The sequence below is a fragment of the Pseudopipra pipra genome, chromosome 12, assembly GCF_036250125.1.
Source record: "Pseudopipra pipra isolate bDixPip1 chromosome 12, bDixPip1.hap1, whole genome shotgun sequence".
In the NCBI taxonomy this organism is placed as follows: domain Eukaryota; kingdom Metazoa; phylum Chordata; class Aves; order Passeriformes; family Pipridae; genus Pseudopipra; species Pseudopipra pipra.
The window spans coordinates 7,794,089-7,817,682 of record NC_087560.1 but is presented as its reverse complement, the minus strand read 5'-3'; the positions used below and the strand labels follow the sequence as shown (position 1 = coordinate 7,817,682).

Here is a 23,594-nt window from a genome sequence, read left to right as displayed (position 1 = left end):
GAGGGTGGGACGGAGGGCGGGCGGCCGCCGGTTGCCCTGGCGAAGGCGACGCCACAGCGGCCTCCGCGCGGACAAAATGTCGGCGGGCGGCAGCGGCGGGGCCCGGCCGGCCGGGGACACGCCCGGGGTAAGGCGGCGGCGGCGGCGGCTCGGGCTCGGGGCAGCGCGGCCGTGCCGAGCCCGCCCCGCTCACTAACGCGTCCCCCCCGCAGGTGCGGAGAGCGGCCGGCGCCCCCCCGCCGCCCGCGGGGCCCGGCGCGCTGAGCGGAGCCTGGCTGGCTAAGGAGGAGCAGTACAAGTAAGGAGGCGGCCCCGCTCGGGCCCGGCGAACAGTCGGTCCCCTGTGCCCGGGTCCCGCGGGTCGGGCCCCGCAGGGGGCTGAGGGCACCGCCCGGGGCCGCGGGACACCGCTGCCTCAGGCGGGCTCTAGGCCTGGCCATGAGGGCTCTCTGCACCTCCAACACTGCCTCTAAATTATGACTATATAAGAGCTTAAGCCAGTTAAAAACAGCTTAAAAGCTGTAAAGCTTTTAAATGGAAGCCCTCGCTCTGTTACCTGTCGGCGCTCGGCCCCTGTGAGCGTTGACGGGGCACAGAGAGCCACGTCTGAAACTGTACCGTGAACCATGCAAGGGCACCAGCTCACTGCAACCTGTGCAGATACATAGCAACACGTCTTTAATTAGGTGGTTAAGCAATGTAGTTATACATCACTGCTTCCACAACCTCTGCTGCTGGGTATGCTGAAGGTAAAGACTCTGGTAAACACACAAAACGCCAAGGAAATAAAGACATAAAATGTGTATTAAGCAGTGACATGTCCAAAACCAGGGACACCCTTCACATCTCAGAATTACAGCCTAAACCTTGCTGCTTGATGGATATAGGTGTTTTATCACTGTCAATTGCCAGAAACCCGGGAAATTGTTGAAACATAACTTTCTTAAAACCCTGAAGTATATTTCAGTGTTCCTTTATAGGAATTGTTAAAATATCACCTAGTTTAGGCAGAAATACTGTCATGCTTACATTTATTTCTCTTAAACCTTTCAAAAACTCAGTGACAAGCATTCTTACTCTTTCAGGCGACTGAATGCAGAATTAGAAGCCAAAACAGAAAAACTGGTGCGTCAGGCTGAAGAGCTGATGGTGAGTATGTTATACAGACTGCTACGGGATTTAGCCTTGATTCACATGCACACAGGGTCAAGTTTAAAAAGAAATTATTTAGACCATGGGTACTAAAACTATTTTGCTTTCAAATGCAATGTAAGCTTTAACTTATTTTTTTTCAAAGTTGTAAACTTCTACTAAAAACACATGCAAAACTAGTTTTAATATCATTTCATCAGGTAGGTATTCACACAGATGCATAGAGCATTTGTGCAGATATAGACATAAAACCACATAAAAAACGTTAAGAAAAGGATCTGTAGGTGGTCTTCTGTATTAAATGCTAAATAAAATTTAGTATTTGAAAACCAGATCGTGTTGCAATAACCTCCTAGTGAAATAGGATACACATTGTTCAATCTGAAAGAAATACAAAGAATAAGCGACATAAATAGAAAACATGAATTTAGTAAGAAGGAAACTTCCTTAAAACAGAAAAAGCTCCTGTTTATTGTCAGTATTATCTTTTAAGATTGGTGTGGCTGTGTGCCAGGTAAGAGTCAAGATTTATACAAAAATGAGACAAAGGAATAAAAAGGGAATGGGGCAGGTATGGTTTATACCCAAACCAGTCTGGAGAAGGTGTTCTGCATATTACATATATTCACTGTAAATGCACTCATTCAAATAAATAAGGCTTAAAAAGCAAGTTATTAATTCTTCTGGAAATCTATACTTGTATGCACTTTTCCTACTGTTGAAACTTCATTTTTATGGCCTGTGAACATGCTCTTCTTTTGAGCAGTGACAAGCTGAGGGTAGCTGCTTGGCATTTGAACAGAAGCAGTTGAAACAGCCAAAATAGCATCTAGTCTCTTTCCTTTAGAAAACAGCAACAACAAAACCACTTTTTTTTCCCCTTCTCTAAATACAGCAGAAAATGAAATATTCTTAGGACACTTAATATACCACATGGCAGTACCAGATTGCAGAGATATACATTTAACAACAAAATAGCAACGACATTTTCATTTTTAGCCATCTTTTCCTATGTTTGGAAAGTTCTTTTCAACAGTAGAGTATAGTTTACATTCTTTTCCATAGTAGGCTGTAGTTATTGTGATTTACAAATGGGTAATTTGTCTTTAATGGATTATATTTTTTTAATAAAGAAAGGCCAACAGAAGATACTATCTCGACCAGTTTCAGTACAGTCTAAGTCACCTGAAGATGACAGACAGAGGTATGTGCTTTACAACTGCTGCATATAATTGATGGGGAACCCCACACTGCTCCTGCACACCCTGACTTGTGCCCTAGTCATGCTCCTGTTTTATCTGTCTTTATGGTATACTGGATTGGTAGAGTCTAAATTTTTTCCTATCCTTTGAAAAAAAAAATGATACCAAGCAAGTATTGTTCCTTGTTATTTCAAGGAAGCCTAAATTTTGCTGGAATGCTCTTTCTAGGGTACTAAGTTTGCTGACCTCTGTAAAGAAGCAAGGTAGGGTAACAGGTTTCTTTGTGGTACCAAACAGCAGACACTCAGCAGTGGATGGTTTTTAACAGTTTGGCTGAGAAAGCAAAGAAACAGATACTGGTTCGCATTTAACTTGGCCCAAACGTTCCTGGGACAGGAAGTGCTTGATAAAAACAAACACAAACCCCTAAGACAGGCAAACATTGAGCTGCCACCCTCTGGAACGTGGGTACCATTGCACTGCTGGGGCCCACGTGCCTTTGGCCTGGATGAGCACACATGGAGCTGTGGGGTTTGGCTGGGTGTTCAGACCCCTTGGATCAGGAGTGGGAACATGGCTTGTGTTCACTTAATTGTTCAGGGGCATTAATACTTATTTAGTTCTTGAAGGGGTTGTGTACTGATAGTGTGGGAAGTGGGTGAATGTAGGATAGACTGATACACAGTTTATCAAGGATCCGACCAGTAGGTTCCTAAATTTATGATGCCACTAATCTGAAAAAGAAAGATACAGGGACAGACTACAAGATGCCTCAACTGTTAAGCTGCAATTGGGAAACTTTTGAAATAGTGTATATGAAAGTCTGATAGAGATGATCCAATAGTTATTTTTGTGCAGGATAAAAGCAGTGACATCATTAAGGAGTTTTTATGAAAGCAAAAGGGGTTTTCAGTACACAAAAAGGTGTGACAGCAAGTCACAGCTTCTGTGATAGAAGCCTGTCTACCAGAAAAAGTTAACTGCAGTTAAAATTATTCCTGAGCTATTTTAAAGCCGTATCTGACAGCTGGGGGATCAGGGGGCAAGAAACTTAATGTGTTATGAGTATAATCATGCTTTGCAAACAAATTCTGGATCTCACTTTAGGTTTATGTTCTGTTAGATGGATTTTGAACATTAGACAGAAGATTTTTAAAAACTTCAAACTGGAGTTAAGTTTTAGGGCTGTTTTATGAAGTAATGTGATCAGAGGATCCAGCTCCACAAAGGGAGTGTAAATAGCTTTGATGATGTGCATTAGAATTAAATGAGGGAGTGTTGGAAGAATTAAAAAAAATACAATTAGCCTGTTAGAGTAGCATCTGATCTAACAATTACCTACATAAATTAAAACACCTTAAAGCAACCACAGCCTGTGTTCTGGTAAACACTTACGTGAATGTGAGGGAAGATCTGAAATCCCATGCTGTAGTGAAAAAAATTAGAAATGTGTGCTAGGAATTAGGCACACTGATTATCCATGAGTGAACATTGAGGCCATTCAATTAGATTAGTTCCGAGTACTTAATATTTAATTAAAAATTCTTTTATTTCTAAATTGTGCAAGCACATAGGTCATAAATCTAAAGGAAGCACTTGAGATACATTTTTTAAATACCTCTTTGAAATTTCTATTGATTCCTTATAAGCAGAATGAACACTAAAGCAACTGGAAAGAAAGGGAGGAATTGGAGCAAAGAAAGAGGTAGTATCATGGGGGGAAAAAAAAAGAAAAGTTAAAAGGAAAAACAAATATGTAGGAAAAAACCCAACAAATATTTAAGTCACTCTCCGAGTCAGTGTGTATTTTAAAATAAGTTGTTCCGGAGTTCTTGCAGCATATTTTTCTCAGGGAAACTTGAATTACTTAGCAACAAAGCAGCGCCAGTGACACCGCATTGAAATCAGCTTTTGTTTACACTTTCCCTCTCCAGACATTGCCAGGCTGGAGGCGCTGGGAAGGGCCCGCGCATGGGCAGGCCCGGCCTGGGCTGGGCTGGGATTAGCGGCACAAAGGGTTTGCTCATGCACACAGCGCCTGTTTACACGCAGCGACGGAATTGTTCAACGCCAGCCTCTGATTCAGGGCTCTGCCCACTCATTTGTGCACCTTTTCAGGATTTACACACTGATTTCACTTATCATACCACCACAGAACCGTATTACAGCTTCTGAAAATGGATTGTCAGGTGTGGGGAAGAGGAAAGAAACCCTGGGAGAATTTGAGAGATACCATGAGGTCGAGTTTTTTGCTTTGCTTTGTTCGTTTGTAGGGTTTTGTGATTTTGGTTTTTTCTTTTTTTTTGAAGAAGGCCATAAGACAACAGATACAGTAGGAACAAGTTAGCCTATTGATGGAAAGAACATCATTGTTTTCCTGAGTATAAAGAGTGTTGTATTTTCCTATTTTTGAGAATAACACATAACTGCTATTTCTGTGGCAGCAAATCCTCACCTTCTGCATGCTCCTAGAGCGAGCCAATAGGAAGGAAGCATGAGGAAAATAGGGTAAATAGACAAAAACTAATCATCCTATTCTTGAAGTCTGTTGCCAACCACACACAGATGATTTCTCCAGGTTTTTTTTCCTTTTTTGATTAATAAAATACAGAGCTTTGAGCAGATAATTCTTGTTGATGAATGTCTGTGAAATTTATAAAGGCAAGATCTAAACATTTGCTCAAATCAGCCTGGCAAAAAAATTAGGTGACTTGATGAGCCAGAAATTTAAATTTTATTCTAAATCTTTTATAAGCCAGCATTTTAATTGAAGTAAAAAAATTATAAAGGGTAGTAAAAAAGTAGCCTTTTAGTGCAATAATACACATTCATATAGCTCATTTTGTAAGCAAAAACATTATATATATATGACAAGAAACTTGACCTGAATATTACACAGCGTGCTAAAACTTCTGGCTTGTTTTCAACAGACTTGAAGAATAATCACTTAACCTGAAATTCAGTTGTACTAAGAAGCACAGTTTTCAGCCAAATAAGCAGATAAGAAAGCTGCTTTTTTAATTCCTGGGTTTTTTTCCCCCCATCTGTAGAACAGATACAATACTTGTAATACTTATTTCAGAGAAAATTCTGTGAGGCTTAATTTATATGTTGCTCCACCTCATTCTCATGTGATAGTCCCTGTCAATGGACTTGACAACAGGCAGTCTGAGCCTACTGGGATAGGTGAGCTATCTCCTCTTGGGATGTAGAGGACACTGGTTTGTATCTTCATTTTCTGTGTGTGAACCCTGGGATTTGTCTGTCTGGTGTGTGTTACCCAGGGAGCTGGTGGTGAGCTTTGGGAAGGGATTGTCAGTCTCCCTTGTTGAGGCTGATAACTGCACACTGGCTGAGCACTCCCTGGGGCAGGGAATCATGGATCTAAGGAGCCAGTAGCCTGCATTCCAAGAGAGAAGATCAAGTGGCTGGTAGATAAGTAAACTGTTGCATTCTATATCATGGACTCACCAGGTGATTTAAGTGGCAAATGAGGTAGAATGGAAAGACAGCATCAGACTGAATTTATGCTTGAACTTAGGATATGTTCCCACCTTAGCTATATTGTTTATTCTGGACATGTAAAATGTTATTCTCCTTATTCTGACAGAGAGGTTGAATTTTAATTGTGAAGTGTTTATTATATATGTTCAGTGAATTTTTTTTATTATTTTTTTCTGCAGAGATTCACTCTTCCACTCCAGTCCTGAAGTTTCATCTCCTACACACTCACATGCCAAGGTATCAAAGCAAAAACTATCCTGGTTAAATTTTATTCTAGTATAATTTCCACATACAACTTTTGGTTTTGTGGCTGTGCTTCACTGGGGAATTCCATGGGTGGGAAACCAAAAGGAAGTGGTGCCCAAAGCAGTGCTCCAGGGACAGTGTTACCAGGGTTTCTCAGTGCCACTGGTGGTTAAGTGGACTTACATCATGTTTGATTTTTGTACTCTAAGTTTCCTCTCCTATAAAGTCTTGATAGAAGTGTTCAGTGTTCAGAATTAAGAATTCCAAGTGCAGATTATTAGAACATAATTATTTTCCTACTTTCTTCCCTTCCCTCCCTCAGCTGTATAATAGTAAAGGCAGTACTAGTGTCTTCTACATGTAATAGGAAACAATGGAAAAATGAGATTGAGATTAGGAACAAACTCAATAGTCTCTAATTGCAACTATATTGAATCTTTTAGAAGGTGAGTTAAAGCTTCCAAAACACCATCTGCAGTTATTTATCAGAATGCAGTAGAAACCCCTCTAATTTTTGAAGGATATTTGGGTGAAAGTAACAGAAATATTGTTAGAACTTCCTTCTACAGGGAATTTATAAGACGAAAATAGTGCATAAAATAGCATATTTTTTAAGGTATGATAAGCATTTTTCAAATAAATGCACTCTGATGACAGTGCAATAATTAATACCTTGATAGCAGCTCAGAGCCTTGCTTGTGCATAGATTTTTTCTGAGTATGTGTGCAAAAACTCCCACAAGCCAATGACTACTGCATATATTACAATTAGGGCATACAGACATAAAAGTTGCAAGATAAAGATGAGTGGAAATAAGACTGAAAAGTTGTTCTTTTGCAAGTCTGAAAAGTACCCTTTGAAAAATATCCTTGATTCTGGATATATGAAAGAGAAAGAAAAAGAAACCACCAAAAAAAATCCACACTAGAAAAAATAATTCCTATCAAATTAAAAAAATAAATCACTCCTTTCTGAAAAATTTGTAGGTAGCAAGCAAGAAGAAATGTGTTGCTGCACCCACAGATCAGAACAGACAGTACTCTGGAAGTAAGGGAAAAAGAACAACTTCAAGGTATATCAGACATCTCTTTTGGTTTTCTAAAATCCTTTCGTTGCTATTTTTGTCTATCAGGTTATTTTATTTGTGTATGCTTCTATATTTATATAAATAAATGTATCAAACTTTTGGTCCTCCTCAGTCAGCTCCACCACGTGGCTGTCTCTGTTTACTTGCACCAGAAATTATCAGTAAACATATGTGATTAATATTACAACAGTGAAACTGCTGCTTTCTACTTCATCACCTCTCCAGGCTGACAGCTCAAGTCTCTAAACTCCTTTGGTGAAAGGAGGCCCAGTGAGCTGACAAGGGAGAAATACAGAAATGCAGCACCTGAGGCAGCCTGAGAGAGCACACTTAGGTCTGCAGGCTGGTGTGGGAAACATGAGGCCCTCAGGGGTCTCCTTTGTTCTGGTTAATCTTGGGATCTCAGGACAGGAGAGGGTCAGTAACATACCACAGCTTTCAGGGGCTTTAGGCTGAGAAGCTTCAGCTCTGCAGATTGCAAATTCAAGGTTGTAAAACCAAGAAATGGAGATCTGGTTGAGGGAGAAGAGTCAAGAAATGCACGAGATCCTTAGGAGCAAATGTGAACTGCCACAAGATATGGCACAACACCAAAACAGGGTGAAGATTGACTACAAGGTGGCAGAACATGGACCTGACAGAGGCCAAGGCTGTCCTTCAGGACTTGGAAGTCAGTGTAGGCCCTCGGGACCTCCCTTGGGCAGGTCAAGGCAGGGCTGTCATGCTGGTACTTCATGAGATTTGGAGTGGAACTGTGCAGATACAGACCCTGTGTGATGAACCCAGAGCTGTGGGAGAAAGTTAGGAGCTACAAGGAGTTTGGAGGCTTCACTGGGATGAAGATATATTAGAATAATAACTTAAGAGCTTCAGATCCTGGGAGAACTAATGTCACCTTTGCAAAAAAGAAAGCTGAGGAGATACCCTGTGTAGGTGATGTGTTACCTTGTGTTTTGGTTTTATGAAAACTTTGATATGCAACTACTAGGATCAGTGATGTTCCCTAGGCCAGGCATCATGATGCAGAAATTGTAGCAAAGTAGGAGTAGAGCCACAGAGGACAGAATTCTACAAATTCTCTTGGCAGGGGAGAATAGCAGAAATGAAAACAGGATAGTATCTAAAGCCAATAGAACATTCCTCTGTTTCTTTCTTTTACTCTGATCTAGTTATGAATTTGTTGCATGAGAAGACCATGCCACAATCTTGTCAGTAGAAAACAGAAGTGGTTTCTTTGCCTTCTACATTACAGTATGTAAAATCCTGTAATTTGTTTATGTGCAATATGGTAAAGGTGAGATTCACAAGAAGAGAGAAATTGCCATCAAAGCATCTTTCATATGAATGCAAGTAATGAAATTGCATTAGGTAAATAACTGTACACTCTTAAAAACAGCAAACACATTATATTTTTGTTATTTTTTTTTTGTATTATAAATTTAAAATCTAGGGTTATCTTTTTTTTAGTTCAAAAATGAGAAACATGGAAGTGCAAAGTGCTGATGGTGTTGCAGTACTGGAAGATTGCATAGGTTTTTCTTTAACAAAAGCAATAAGCAAAGTTGAAGAAAAACTAAAGAAAGGAGTCTTACCAGATTGTCCAGATGATGATATTATTCCAAGTGTTGGAAACGAAATGGGAGCAGGTAAGTTTCCTTCCATGGTTAGTACTTTTAATCTTACTTTGTGACTGTTGGAAATGGGTTTTCCTGGAAAAAAAAAAAAAAAGGAGTTTCTGTAAAAATTACAGGGAAAATTCTGAAGCCCTTAAGTTAAAGGAAATGGGAAAGAAGGTTTTTCCTCTTTGCATAGTCCTAGAGGAAGATCAGATCACATATCAATGTGGAACTTTTGTTGGGGAAAAGTGAATTTGTATCTTCATTTCCACCTTTGTAGGGAGAGGTTTGGATAGTTACATGTGTTGAAATGTGGGGAAACAGAAGTACATGATGCTAAGCTTGTATTTCCAATAAGATGAGATTCAGGCCATGCAAAGCTCTGCCTTTAGAGGACAAAGCCTTTCCTCAGACCAGTGCTGTGGATCTTAGAAAGTGGCTTAAACAAGGTAATGTTTCAGCTACAGTGCCAGAATGAGAAGCCTCCAGATCCTTTCCCACTTGAAATGGTGTGGGTTTGTCTGTCCTAGAAACAGAACAGGAAAGGGGATTGCCAGAGAAGCTAAAGGAACAATGTGCATCTATCTTTTTGGCTCTGGTGTGATAAAAGTGAGTTTGTGTGGTTCCTTACAATGCTAAAGCAAGGAAGAAGTCAGAGATTCACCACAGTAGCACAAAGTGCCTGAGCCCTCTCCTTTTAATCTAATGGCTTGATGTCTACAACATTCCAACACAGGAATTGTTAGATTTCTAACCTCATGTAATTCTGTGCACATCTGCAGTTACCAAGTCTCCCTATACACACCCTCAGCTGTCTTTTTTATAGTTCCTTTTCCTTGAACTAAAAAGAAATTGCTTTGGCTTGCACTGGAAGCTTACACCAAATCAATTCAAGGTAACTCAATAAGAGTTATTACTGGTGCCAAGTAATCAGGTCTCGCTGACCAAGGCCATATATTTGAGTATTGAGAGTTGTTCTGTAACTTTAATGATGAAATGAAAATACACTGGATTGATTTTTGCTTTTACATGTGATAGTGGCTGTTTATCACACTCTGAATGCTTCCTTAATATACTAAATAAGCTATTGCAGAGCATTCCAGCACTGTCAGACTCACAGAACAGTTATGGTGTTCACAAGGAACAGATATAGATATTAAGCAGTTCCTGTTACAGAGAGGGCTGATCCCTCAGTGGGAATCTCCTGTAAGAGATTCCTTAGGCCAACATGCCTTTGCTTGGCTACTTAGGCCAGTGAGGTGATAAGGTTCTAGAGCATTGTCCTTTCCCTGAGCTTCTTGCAGTGTTCTTCCTGGGCTTGGGCTCCACATCTTTATTTCATGATTACAGGTTACCACAGTGCAGCCATTTTGCTGCCAACACAGTAGCTTACACCTTATTTTTCTCAGGGGCTTACACCTTATTTTTCTCAGGTTATAACTCAACTCTGCAGTAACAAGCAATGACAGAAGCACACAGACATACAGAAGGCTGAAGATGAAGCTCTATTTTTATCTAATATACCCCCACACATAGGAACAAAATACCTGAATGTATTGTTGCACTTCATGTTAATCTTCAGATTATCCCAGGAATTCAAGAGGTCCATTCTTTCTTGTAAGGCATCACAGTCTCTCAAACATCCTATTCTTATTTTCCACTTCTCCCCTCTCTTCCCAAGGCTGTTGGTTACTTTATAACCTACGACCATCCTATAAAGAGATACTCCTCCCTCTTATCAGCTTCATCAGGTGACTAAAATTGACCAGTTAGGAAGCTAATTGCTTAATTATCTTTACCTCTTGTGAGAATTCAAGCCTATTTGGATCACAGGCATTTCCCAAAACTGATCTGGTTCTAGTTGTGCACTTGAATTTTCACAGGTTTTACTACTAAGTGCTCTTAATGACACACAGCTGACTAAGACAGAAGTTGTCTGTGGACTAATAGCTGAGTAAAAGAGGAAACAAAATGGTAAAAAGCAGCAGTTTTGACAGGTAGTGGTATAGCCCTAGAGTGATCTGTCATGGAGCTTACATTGTTCACAACAGCTAAGTGACAGCTGGTAAAGAAATTTATGTATGAAACAGTGATTTTAGAATAGTTAAAACTGGTGTTAAGTATTGCACAATAATCTCATGGTACTGAATGAGGGGATAGAGTGCAAGTTTATATTCTGTACTAAAGAGTGCAAAGGAACACTGTTAGAAAACACAACTCTCCAATTACACCTACTTCACAATAAATACACTTGAGGCATAACTCCACCTGCTATGGCTAATTATGACATTTCCAAAAGCGTAAACTTACTGCATGTTCACACTGGAAAAGGCAAATTAATTGTTACAAATCCTTCAGAAGATAACAAAACCAAAATACTGTACTGTTACTGTGCTGCTCTTATATAATGGATACTGCCCCATGGTGAGTATGGAACATAGTTCTGCACACCCCATCTCAAATCCTGGATGTAGAACCAGCAAAGATACAGCTAATTGTGTACAGAGGCAATTAGAAGTGTGGAACAGCTTGAACTTGAATCTTCAGTTTGAAAACAAAACAATTAAAGGCACTATGAAAGATCTGTAATGAAAACAGTAATGGTAAAGGGAAAGCTGTCTTTCTGTAATGCAAACACTAGTAAATGCCACATTAAACTGGATTTAAAGCAAGCTATACAAAGTGTTTCTCTTTCCCATAATGCACAATTAAATTAGCCACAGGATATTGTGAATGCCAAACTACAGTGTGTCTCATGAAGAAAATCAAACAACTCAATAGTGTAGAAGTACCTGAGAGGGGATTAAATGCAAGGGCTTTGATATGGTCTCCATCTCGATAGCCACCAGTTACCAGAAGCTGGCAAGGATATAACAGGAGGAATGAAAATCAGTCTGTATCTTATTTTTTCATGGAGTTTTCCCTAAATCCTACTTATTATTGGCCTCTGCGGAGTTACAGCTTAAGCTGCATTTGACGGCTCTTAAGGGAAGGTGGGTGAAATTAAAAGAACTCCTGTTGCAGCAAATGAACACATGTACCCATCCACTCTGCTCCAGATACTCCTCCTCCACTTTATTCTTTTCCCCTTATAACCACTGTGAATAATGGTTATTCCTGTGCTACTCAACTTGATCCTCAAACTGTTCCCATACTGCACACCTGTGGAAGTCCAGGGAGAGTTCCTTGTGAATGATCCGGGGAATTGGAAGTGAAAGAACAATCTGTTCACACGCAGCTTGTTTTGTCATAACAGTCCCTTTCTAGCTGTCCAAGAGCAAGAAAGTACTTCATTTGGAAAAAACACCTGATTAAATGGATTTAATTTTAAATACTGTGCTTTAAGAAAGCATAGACTACTGTGTGGGAGGGGTATTTACCTATCAGAGGGCTTTGCAGTCGACATTGAATTCTTCTTGTGCTCAGTTTAAAATTACTTTGGCTGTAACTACACAAGTTGCAGCTACAGATGGATTGCAGTGCAGACATGCCCTCCAGTACAGTTTTCTTGACTTCAGACTCAAAAAATGCTGTCATGTACAGCATAGTATGATGCAAGTTTTCAATAAGTTTCAATTTTGAGAATTATGCATCTTTTGCCATTTAAAGATGTCAAGTTCAGTCATCAAAAGAAAAAATCTGTACAAAGCTTTGCCTGAGAATGAGAAACCTGCAAAATCTTTTTAGCAATCTGAGTTTTCATTTGCCCTATTTCTCTTTAATAATTGTAAACAATGTCGAGTGTTTCTAAAAATAAGAACATGAAAGTGAGTTCTAACATCAGTCTTGCTTCTTTTCTGCATTGAGTGATGAGTACTTGTGGATATTAAATGTAACTTTTTATGTACACAGAAGCTCAAATCAGATTTCTGAAGGCAAAGTTACGTGTTACACAGGAAGACCTGGCAAGTGTAGTGTTTGAATGCAAGAAAAAGGTAAGAGCTGGATTTTCTTATCTATAGAAATGGAGTAGGTTCCCCTTCCACAAATAATCACGAAACAGAATTCTCTCGACCTTTCCTTTTCAAGTATTAAGACCTAAGGTTTTATTTTTTTTTAAATATACTAAGAACTTAGTATCAAGGGTAGTAATTTCTGTATAAATGTGATCTTGGGCTAAAAGCTTGTGAAATACACTTAATGAAAAAGAATTTGAGGCAGGAAAGAACCACTGGGAATGAAGACATGCCCCAGCTGCAGGAACACTGGTGCTGCAGAGTGCCCAAACCACCACTGCTGGAAGGGCACAGTTACCAGAGCCTGAGAAAAAGGAGGAGGAAACAGTAGCAGTGAAATACAGATTTTGGTGTACAGAGAAGAGAAGTGGTGCCCAGAGGCAGGTGATGGGATGAGAAGGATGTTTAGGGCAGAGTGAGAAACAAAAAGCTTGAGGAATATAGTTGGGTGCTTTTGGTGTCATCAGTGGATAGAAGTGTGGAAACAGCTGATCTTGGATCCACTTTAAGTGGAATGTTGTAATCAAAACAGCAATTAGGCTTTCTCGGTTCTCAAGAGTACAGTTGATGCAGAGGACAATATTTGGAATTATGCATTTGGGCAGATCAGGCTGAACTTAAGGCATAGTGAAGCTACACTGGTATTTCACTGTTAGAGTTTTATGATCTGCACTGTCTGGCAATCTATTTTCAAGTGATGCTCAAACATCTCTTGAACTGTAAAACCTTAAATAGCTTGTATTTGTCTGCCAGAGGGATCCCCTCTGATTCATGCACTTGTAAGCAAGCAAGGGTTTTGAACTAACTTTCAGTTTTCCATAACTGGATTATTTAGTTGTGGGCTCTTGACTTCAGAATGCTTTTATCCACCTATTCCTCAGGCCCAGATGTGATGATGACATTCAGAACATATGGCAAAACACCTATATGTTTTCTCTCAAGCGTTTAATTTAGAGTTAAGGAGCAGGATGATACTAAATGAGTCTTTTGAGATAAATACATGAAGAAAATCTTTAGAAGTAATTAGATTTTGATATTTTAAATCTGTACTTTATTTCATTTTTACCAACACAGGTGCTTCTGCATTTCAATACTTTTCTGCTGTGATCAGAAGGAAGTTGTTACATTTGATTTTAAAGACATTTTCATTTTCAAATCAAATACAATTCTGTCAGTAGCTATTGAACTTCATCATTCGATGCCAAAACCACTACAGACTTCAGTTACTGTAGCAGATGACAGAAGACCACCTTGTAGTTGTTCTTGTGCTGCTCCCATAGCACTCTGTGTGTAAATGTATCATTCTGGGCACTAGTTTCTCTGATGTGAAAATAACTTTATTACATTCATAAGGGCACAAAAATTTCATTTAGGCAAAGCCTTGAGGTAGATTCTGGGTTTGGTTCCAATTCACAGTCCAGTTGTTAAAAGGAAAGAGTAAACCTGTTTTAAATGTAAAGAAGTGGGAGTTTCTGAGGTGCAGGTGGTCACAGGAAGGTTAGATAAAGCAATGGATTTCCCAGGTGAGAAGCTGAGGGAACAACAGGGAGAGACTTGTTTTCACAGACTCCATTTCTCTGTGTGTGCCCTGATTTCTTTTTCGTAAAGAAATGAAGGGCATAATGTGTCTCTGAAATAACCTGCATTAGTATTCACTTATAAAGTTTCAAAGGTTATAAAAGAAAAATGCCTTGAATTATAATGCTTAATGTGGGATGTAATTGCCAGTAGGTCATGAATCGAATACGGGATTCACTGGATGTTAAGAGAATCTTAAATTTGAATACTTGATGTATCCTGGATCATTAGCTTGCTTTTAAGTCAAAACCAGATAATCTCCTAAAACATAATGGATTGGTTTATCAGTAATTATATTCTCTTCTTTTTCCCATAATTTTTCCTAATGTGTGCATTTAACTATTCTCATAAAAATGTCACAAAATATCTATGTCCCACTGTTGTTCATATTATTCCATAAAACTCTGATATTTCTCAAAACCTTTGAGCTATGAGAAATTAAATGTTTTACATACTGTTACAAGACAGTTTCAAGTAAAAGACTGTAGAAAATTAAATGAAAGAAGTGGTACTGTTTTTGAAGTATTATGCTGGTAAAACAGTGTTTTGTTTTCTTAGTTGTTGCCATGTAATTTTTAAAAACTTCTCTCTAGTGTGTGTATATTTTTACTGCCTTTTATTTACAAGACATTATTACTGCATTATCCTCCTGCTTCCTTGCAATGATTTAGTTGTGGGGTTTTTTTTGCTGCTGACTGCCAAACAGGATGATCAAAATCAGAATTTAGAAACTCGGCTTAAAGATACCGAAGAGGAAAACACGAGACTGCAGCGAACGATCAGCGTGCAGCAGAGTCAGACTGAGAAGTACAAAATGTTGTCACAGGAAGCAAACAAAAAAAGTGAAGGGTTACAACAAGAAGTCATTGCACTAGAAAAGGTATTGCAGATATTACTCTCATTTATCTGACAAAAGGGAACAAACCCCACATCAAATCACCCCTTGTACCCTAGTTTGGTATGAATGATCCCAGTAGTGTTTGAATCTCTGTTAGTAGTTTTAGAAGTTGTATTTTTAAATGGTCTAATCAATTTTTTTAAAGGAAGAAATAATATATTTTGCTAACTGCTTTTCTTCTGCTTCTACAATCACATATTCCTGTATTTTAAAATTAAATTCCTGTATAAAAGACCCACAAGAGACAAAACAACCTTTTTCAGAAACTGCTGTCAAAGTCACAAAGGAATCCTAAAAAATACAAGGAAGTTTTATTTTTCTGGTTTTAATTATGACTGTTAAAAAATTACTTCTGTAACAGGAGTTCTATTGTAAACTGTAGAACCTAGTGAACATTTTTTTAGAAAGCACCTGCAGCTTATATTAGTATGTCCTGCAGGTAGAGGAAGGGACGTGTCTTTGTTCTTGAAAATGGACTGTTGGGAAACCAGGCACTCCAGTGTGGCTGAGTCCCAGTTACCGTGGCTGCTGCTGCACCCACACTGGCACAGTGGTGTTGGTGCCTGGGGCAGCAGATGGCTGCACACACAGCTTTGTTTGTTTGGAACTTAATCTTAAGGGCAGCATGTGTTTTTCCTTAATTACTCAGAGCTACAGAGGTTGACTTCAAAATCATGCAATACACAGAGTATTGTGTTGCACATGCAATGAGAATGTTTCACTTAAAAATTTGGGCAAAATGGAGCACAACTTAGCCTAACAAAGTCTCATTATACCTCTGTTAAATCACACACTGCATTTGTGTAGGCTTGCTTGTGTCTTAATGCTTTGTAGTTCTGGCATTTTACAACTCAAATGGTCTTCATGGGCTTTTTGTGCAGATACTTGGAAGTTTTAAGTTTCCTTAAATAAGTACCCTGATGGTGATTCTGTCTGGGAAAATATTCAATAGCAGTACTCACACTACTCATCAGCTCACAGTAAATAGGGCCAAGAGATTTACAGAGTCATTTAGTCCCTTCTCTTAAAGCATGACAGGACAGGTTATATCCACACCATCCTGGACTTAAGTTGGTTTGACCTGCACTTACAGCCTTCTTAAAACAAAAGTTTTAAATTGATGGCAATTTCCAGCATTTCCTTAGACAGTCAATGCTGGTTCTTGCACACAGTCACAGTGAGAAAGTATTTAGGAAATGTCTGTTGGGATGAAAAGTTTATTCACTTCTGCTGTATCCAGAATGTGGTCACTTCCCTCACTTGTCTTTATTCTGGATTTACCATTCTCAGTTGCTCCAATTATTCCTCACAGGTTTTTTTCTAGAATTCATCAAGGTTCCCAACCAGATCATGAAAAATAGTGGTAGTCCTTTAAAATACTAAAGCAGCAAAAAAAGGCAAGTATATGTAATGAATGGTTCCCTGCTAATTCAGAAGTTACTTTACATATTTTTTCTGCTATAAGAAATTATTTAACTGCAAAAGCCATGCATGTAAAAATAATTTTGCAGTAACTGCTTAATTCTCCTGTGGACTTGGGAGTCTGAAAACTGTTCTAATTTTTAGGTATGAAGTATTACTCAACACTATATAATTAATGTAGTGTAGATTAATTCTAGACACGTTTAAAAGCAATTTCCTGTGAACACAGGCCTGAACTGGTGCTACTGTGCTGCTAAACTCTCAAGAGTTATACTTTCAGTCCAGAAAAAGTTTTCTGTGTAGTTGAGATAGCACAAATGTAACCTCTGATTAGGGGGCTTTTATTGCTTTTGTTGTGATTTCTGTTCCAACACAGATGATAGGAGACTTTGGCTGTGACACAAGTTTCCCCAAACTTCCTTATCAACCATTTGTGCAATTTCCTTAATCCCTCAGGTCCTTTTTTTGTATGTGCCTAGGCAAAGAGTCTCACCTGCTTTTCACAATTCACCTGAAACATGGTAACTACTTCATTATTTTTACATTTAATTCTTTTGGCCTTTGGTCTCTGTGAACATTCTGCTGCAACATCCACCTCAGGCAGCAGCTGAATTCTGATGCTCCCAGAAACTTCCATCCTTTCCTTTCCAGCATTCCTCTCTTTTTTCCTATCTAATTGATCTAATAAATGCTATCACCTTTCCTGTCTTTTTTTCACCACCAGTCTACAGGGACATTCCTTCCTCTGTGTTCTCTCACTCATGAATTCAGTCTAAGCTATAATGTTAGATAATGGTCAGGGAGACCCCAAAGCTGTACTCTTACTCCTTTTAAGGCTTTGTGCAGGGAGTTTATAATTTGCTTTAAGAAGGGCTTGATGTTAAGTAAAAGTTCCCTCTCCAATGTTTTTTGGGGAGGACAGGTGCTGCAGAGCCTTCCTAAAGGCAGAGGTGCTGTGGATGCTGCTACTGGGAGGACAGAAGGCCACTGGGAGGGTTCCTCCTGGGTGAGCTCTGTGCCATCACAGCCCCTGCTGGCACTCAAGTGCCTCAGCCATGGCAGAGCAGTGGAGAAAATCCAGAAATTGAAATGGGATGCATTTTTCAAACATAGTAGTTTAACCCCACCTCTTAGAGAAACAGTATATGAGAAAATTAATCCTGCTTTTCCTTTAAGTATTGAAGAATTGGCAGAAACCTTGCTTAGTTACAAAATAAAACACTTATTTCAGGTATTTTTAGGATTAATACATTTAACAATATACCCTCACTGGATGACTTGCAAAAAAATCCTTGCTAAGGTATTATGTGTGACAGTAAATGTCAAAAAGCCCTAAGAGAATTCTTAGAATTCTTTCATTAAATGATATGATTAGCTGATAAGTAATTTGCATTGCATGCAGACTATTTTTTTTGGTCATTAAATGCTTGAAAGACTGTATTTCAAAGCTTTTCATATTAATGCAGAATAAAATACATAGTATGAAAGATTTAGTTGACTTTATTCACAGCTCCATCATCTTGATACAAGACAAAGAGGTCAATTAGTATGTATTTCTTGGATAAATGATGTAGAAGTCTTAAATAACCACCATAGAGCAGGTGTGGAATTGAGAAAATAGAACAATTACTGAAGCAGTCTGAGGTTAAAAGGTTAACAACAAGGCCCCTCTCTACCTTGATTTGGTTAAAAAAAGTCTGTGCCCATTACTAAATATTTGATACTTTAAAAAAAAAAGTCTATTTCTTTTTCTGCCAGAATTGCTCATTTCTCTTACTTTGGCTGTTCTCTGTATTCCCTGATCTTTAATCTGACTATTCTGTTCCTCAGCCTGGTCTCTTTTTCTCATTTCCCCACTTACAGCACTATGAAACACTGTCAGCAGAGTCAAGGGGGAACTGTTTTGCTTGGTGCCATAAACACTCGATGAACTCTTTTCTCCCAGATGACAGTTACTGCCCTCAGCCATCTTCAGTGGGCTGCTTTAACTTCTTGGTGGTAATTGTATGTAGGAGTCTCTGGGGAAAAAGAGGTAAAAGGAACAGGTGGGAAGAAGCATCTGGGAACACGAGCCACCGTTCCAAAATCTGCCACAGAGTGGACGTGGCAACATTTTTTTCTCTTTCTGAGCATACAAGGTTTTTCAGTCAGTCCTGTGGTCTTACATGCTCAGCTCCATGATCAATCCAAGATAAGAAAGATCCTTTTTCAAGATTTCAAAGGAGAAGGGGATGTTTTAACAGTAGAATTGTCTTTGAGACAGATTCTCTCTGCAGGCCAGAGAACTCCACAGACGCTTCAGCTTTCAAGGGCGAGCCTTGTTGTACATGTGCTGTTGATACAAGATTCATTAAAACCCCCATTATTCACCATGTTTGTTTTTATCTTTGCTTCTTAATTAGGAACTGGAGAACCTAAAGCGGGTACAGAAGCAGGCCACAGCCAGCCAGAGTGCCACAGAGGTTCGACTGAACAGGGCCCTGGAGGAAGTGGAAAGGTATAAAGTGGAGCTGAACAAACTGAAGCAAAGCAACAAGGTACAGTGGCTTAGGAAAACAATTTCCTATCTGTGATCACTCAGTAAAGCTAGAGTGAGACTAAAAGCTTGATCAGCTTTGGAAGCATCATATCTCTTCCAGGCAGTCCCAAATTAACTTGGAGCAAGACACCAAAGGCCTGGATAAGTTATCTTGGATGATGCTACTGCAAGAAATGTACAGAATAAAGTTAAAGCCTTTCTGATTTTCTTCAGTTGTGTGAAAATAAGATGTGTTTAGAAAGAGGGGGAAGTACACATACACACCTAATACATACACAGGCAAACCAGGGCTGTTATCTTTGAGATTTTTTTTTTTTCCAAGTTTTAATGTGGGAATATTTTGATTAATCCCATTTCTTTTCAGAAATGTCATGGGTGGCTACTGTTCCTCACTTTCTTATGTAATGACAGGTTTCATTGGCAAAAGCACCACTTTCATAAATAATACATTTCTCCTTTTCTTCCCTTGGCAGGATGTAGCTAACCAAGAACTCAAAACAATTGAAGAATTAAAAACAGAAAACAAGAAACTGCAGAAACAAAAAGGAGAGCTAATTACAGGTTTTAAAAAGCAGTTAAAGTTAATTGATATTCTGAAGAGACAAAAGGTAAGGACCAGAGTACAGGTGCATTTCAGTAAACAACCTCTAGCTAAATGTGTCTGTTGTCAAGTCAGACACAAGTCATCCTGGAACTGGAGCCCCAGGACTGGGAAGTTTCAATGCAAGAGAGCAGCAGCCTCACTTTTCCCAGAGCCTATTGGTAACATTTTGCATTCTAGCAAAGGCTGGTCTGCTTTTGAACTGACCCCATTCCTAACTAGGAATGCATCCTGTCATGGTAAAAGGTTATTACTCACTGAGGATATCTGTTTGTTCAAGAACAAACACTGTGCAGGTAGTAACAGCAACTCCCTTTGTGCTGTGTCAGTAGGACCCATTTGAGCAGGTGAGATTTTTTAGTTTTTCCCCACACACACATTATTTGTTGGATCAGCAGCTCTAACATTGCCACCCCTCAGGAGTGAGCACTGCATTTTAGACCTGTATTCTTCCAGGGTTCTCAAAGTGTGTCCCTCTCTATGAACATTTGTTTCTTCTTATTTAAATTCTGAGATGTTCTGGCCATGTACAGTTGTGTCCAGGTGCAGATGTCCTTGTGTGTCAGACAAAAAAAAAAAAAAAGAAGAAAAGAAAAAATTAAAAGACAGAGCACTTAACCTAGGTGTGTATTTACTCAGCTGAAAGAGGGGAGTTGAGCTCCATCCTTTGGTAATACCTGGAATATCCTGCATACTTTGAATCACACACAATGCAGTAACATTGGCTGCAAGGGTGTTCCCATCCACACTGCACTTGCAGCCTTACTCTGAAAGTCATTTGATTCTACATCCATTCCACATCTCCCTCCAATCCTCTCCCTCAGGGCATGGAAGGGTGGGCAGAGTCTTTAGCAGCTGAAGCTGAGACTGAAGAGAGGAGAGGTGGTAGAATAAGTGCTGCCAGTTCATGCTGAATGACTGGTGATCCAGCTTCCATAGAAAGCTGCAATAGTGAGAAGTAGATTAATACTGCAGATGGAATACAGCTCAAAGTGTATTTAACTATCATATATGGTAAAACTGTATTGGATGTTCCCAAAAGGAGGGGTGTTTTACTTGAAAAGAAAAACCTCTGACATTGCAGAGTGGGTAAATATATTTCTCAAAATATATTTTCAGCATAGACCAGTCAAATGAGCTTTGATGGTGCAAACTGAAAGAAATTGTGAGTTTACATGACAGGAAATTAAAGTGAGAGGACTGTATACTAGGAGATGTTGCCCAAATCAAACAATTTTCCACTTACTAGTTCCATCAAACCTTTCACTTACAAATACTTGGGATGTGTGCAATCATTTGTATCAGTTTCCCTTCCAAGGCTGCATGAGACATGTAGAGCTGTGGGCTGCAGAGCTGTCTAGACAGGATCTAAACACCACAGAGTGGGTCACCTCCAAACCCTACTCTGCTGAAACTCATGTCATTAATTTTGCCATAAAGTCAGTGCACTTTTTGTGCTCTCAAACCAAAGCTGTAAGAGAGCTAAAGCAAGCACTGTGTGGTGGCTTTTTGAGCAGAATCCCCTTTAAGAAGGGCCAGCCTTAGAGATAAGAAAATAGAACATTTTATTTACCCTTTGAGCACTGCAGTGATCACCAGACAATTTGTAAACACTTTCGAAGCTGTTGAGCCCCTAGAGGAAGAATAGTTCAGTATGAAATGGCAACTTGAGACAACAAAATACACACACTTATCCCAAGAACTGGGAATTGCAATATGGAAATACACCCTTGAATCTGGAATACCTGCCCAACATAGGGCAAAGGAGGACAGGTAACTGGATTAAGAGGAAGTGAGGCTGCTCATGCATTTCCAGTGCAAGAGAATTTTCCTGGCACCCTTCTAGCTCTACAGGTTTATTTTGAGAAGAAAAACTATACAGCATTCACTCAACACATGTTCTATATGTGAGGCAGCTCGTTGTCCCCTGGAATGTGAATTCACTGAAATGGTGTCACAGAGCAGCATTTCTGTTTGACTGGGAACCAAACCCCGAGTCTCAGACAAACATCACAAAACTGCACCAAATATATTTTTAAACAACTGCAAATGCTGTGTCAGAACTGCAGACAGGTGAGGAAGCCACTTACCTTGTCTTCCAAACAAATGTCATTTACTCAGAGCAGAGGGATCCTGTTTGTTGTCCTTTCCAAACAGACTGTGACTGGAAGAACCTGAAGGAGATGGGGGCAGCCCCTGCCCCGGCAGCTTCTGGCAGGAGGCACCAGGGCAGGGCAGCTCAAGGTCCTGTGTGCTCAATATTCCCAGGCAGTGGAAGGGCTTCGAGTCTGCTTCACACAGGCCTTTTGTTGAATGAATGAGGAAAACCTGATTTGGGCTATTTGTGTCATATTTGTGTGGCAGGTTCAGATGCACAAAGCAGAGAGAGCCTGAAGAATGACAGAGGGGGAGAAATTCCCCAAAGATACTAAGTATCAGGAGGAGGATGACTTGGTTTGGAATAACTTTAATGTTAAGCTGTGATCAATACACATATTGATCAGCTTGAGAGAACATGGACCAGTTTCCTTATGTGTTCTTCAGAGGTCACAAGTTATTAGATTTTCAGGCATTTCCATGCCTCAGTAAACCCGAGATATTTTTAAAGCAATATAAGGAACAAGGAAAAGCTATTAGTCCTATTTTACTAGGGCTGAACTTAGTGTTTAGCATAAAATTTATCACATCCCTACACTACAAATTTTTGCAGAAAAATATGATTAGCAGCTTCAGCTGGAACAGGTGAACATCCATCAGACCACAGTACCAAAAAAAAAAAAAAAATCAAATTATAGATTTGAAGCCCCTTTGAGCTATCCCAGGCATCTAAGATTCTGTATTGGTCACTCACACTCTTTTACCTCTGCTCCTAATTGTTTTTTGTTTTTTCTTAAGATGCACATTGAAGCTGCCAAGATGCTTTCTTTTACTGAAGAGGAATTCATGAAAGCTCTTGAGTGGGGAAATTATTGATTCCATTAAAAAACAGCTTCTGTTTGAAAGACAACTCAGATGGTACATTATTTTGGGACTGTATATGAATCCTTGTTAATAGTCAATAACTGTATATCCCAGCAAATTGATTTTGTTGATTTTGCTTACATTTAAATTGTTTAACTTTTGTAAGCCTGACAGCTTGGGTTGTAATGTTGTATGAAATACAAATTTCTACTGCAGTGTGAGGCCAAACTGTCCATTCTGTAACTAGCAGAGAAGCACAGACCATGCAAGGAATAGTCCAACAAGTGAACTTTGTTAATCAGTTTGCTCTGGTTTAGCATTTAAAACAATACCTTATCTATGGTAATATTCAGTCCAAAGAAGGCAGGATTTAGTCTCAGAAAATTCCTCGTTGCAACAGAAATAAATTAACCAGTGATCCAGTTGAGAAGAAAATGTCATGTCCTCTTTAAAACACGTGGTTGGAAAATTGGCCTTGTCTGTTCTCTGTAACAGATCTCCCCTCAAAGCTGCTTGGTCTGGCATCTAATTTAAGCACCAACAGCTCTTTTATAGAAATGATCATAACTTGTTTTAGTCATTACATCTTCCCCCCTGGCTGGCATAACCACACATGAGACTTGCCCCTCACTGCCCAGACAGACTCCTTTAGTCAAGGTGAAAATATTAAACCTTTCCCTGGCCATCAGCTGCTGCTTGGGGACAAGTCAGGAGCTGTGACTATTCACAGGTGCTCTACAAGCACTAGTCATCACTGTAATCAAGAACTAGGTAAAAGATTAAGGGTAGATGAGCTGAGCATACCATGTGTACACTAATGAACAGGAGCAAT

The 23,594-nt window shown here is 39.4% G+C and overlaps 2 protein-coding genes across 3 annotated transcripts in view; one reads left to right on the top strand and one right to left on the bottom strand.

Annotated features, from left to right (window-relative positions):
* Window positions 1-650, bottom strand: part of RFX7 (regulatory factor X7) — a 76,784-nt gene extending 76,134 nt beyond the window's left edge. The window contains exon 1 of the mRNA XM_064668711.1: window positions 557-650. The gene's annotated coding sequence lies outside the window, so the exon portion shown is untranslated. The remainder of the gene's footprint in view (window positions 1-556) is intronic.
* TEX9 (testis expressed 9) lies at window positions 56-22,808 on the top strand. 2 transcript variants are annotated; one of them, XM_064668716.1, is made up of 12 exons: window positions 56-127; window positions 213-298; window positions 1,086-1,149; window positions 2,286-2,356; window positions 6,038-6,095; window positions 7,091-7,176; window positions 8,659-8,837; window positions 12,660-12,742; window positions 15,048-15,221; window positions 19,064-19,198; window positions 19,674-19,808; window positions 22,697-22,808. In XM_064668716.1, exons 1-12 carry the CDS (start codon window positions 77-79, stop codon window positions 22,772-22,774), a joined length of 1,200 nt encoding a protein of 399 aa, XP_064524786.1. In that variant the 5' UTR covers window positions 56-76; the 3' UTR covers window positions 22,775-22,808. The 2 variants fall into 2 exon arrangements, with proteins under 2 accessions (XP_064524786.1, XP_064524785.1); XM_064668715.1 differs by lacking the exons at window positions 56-127; window positions 213-298 and adding an exon at window positions 731-749.
* The last annotated feature ends 786 nt before the right edge of the window (window positions 22,809-23,594 follow it).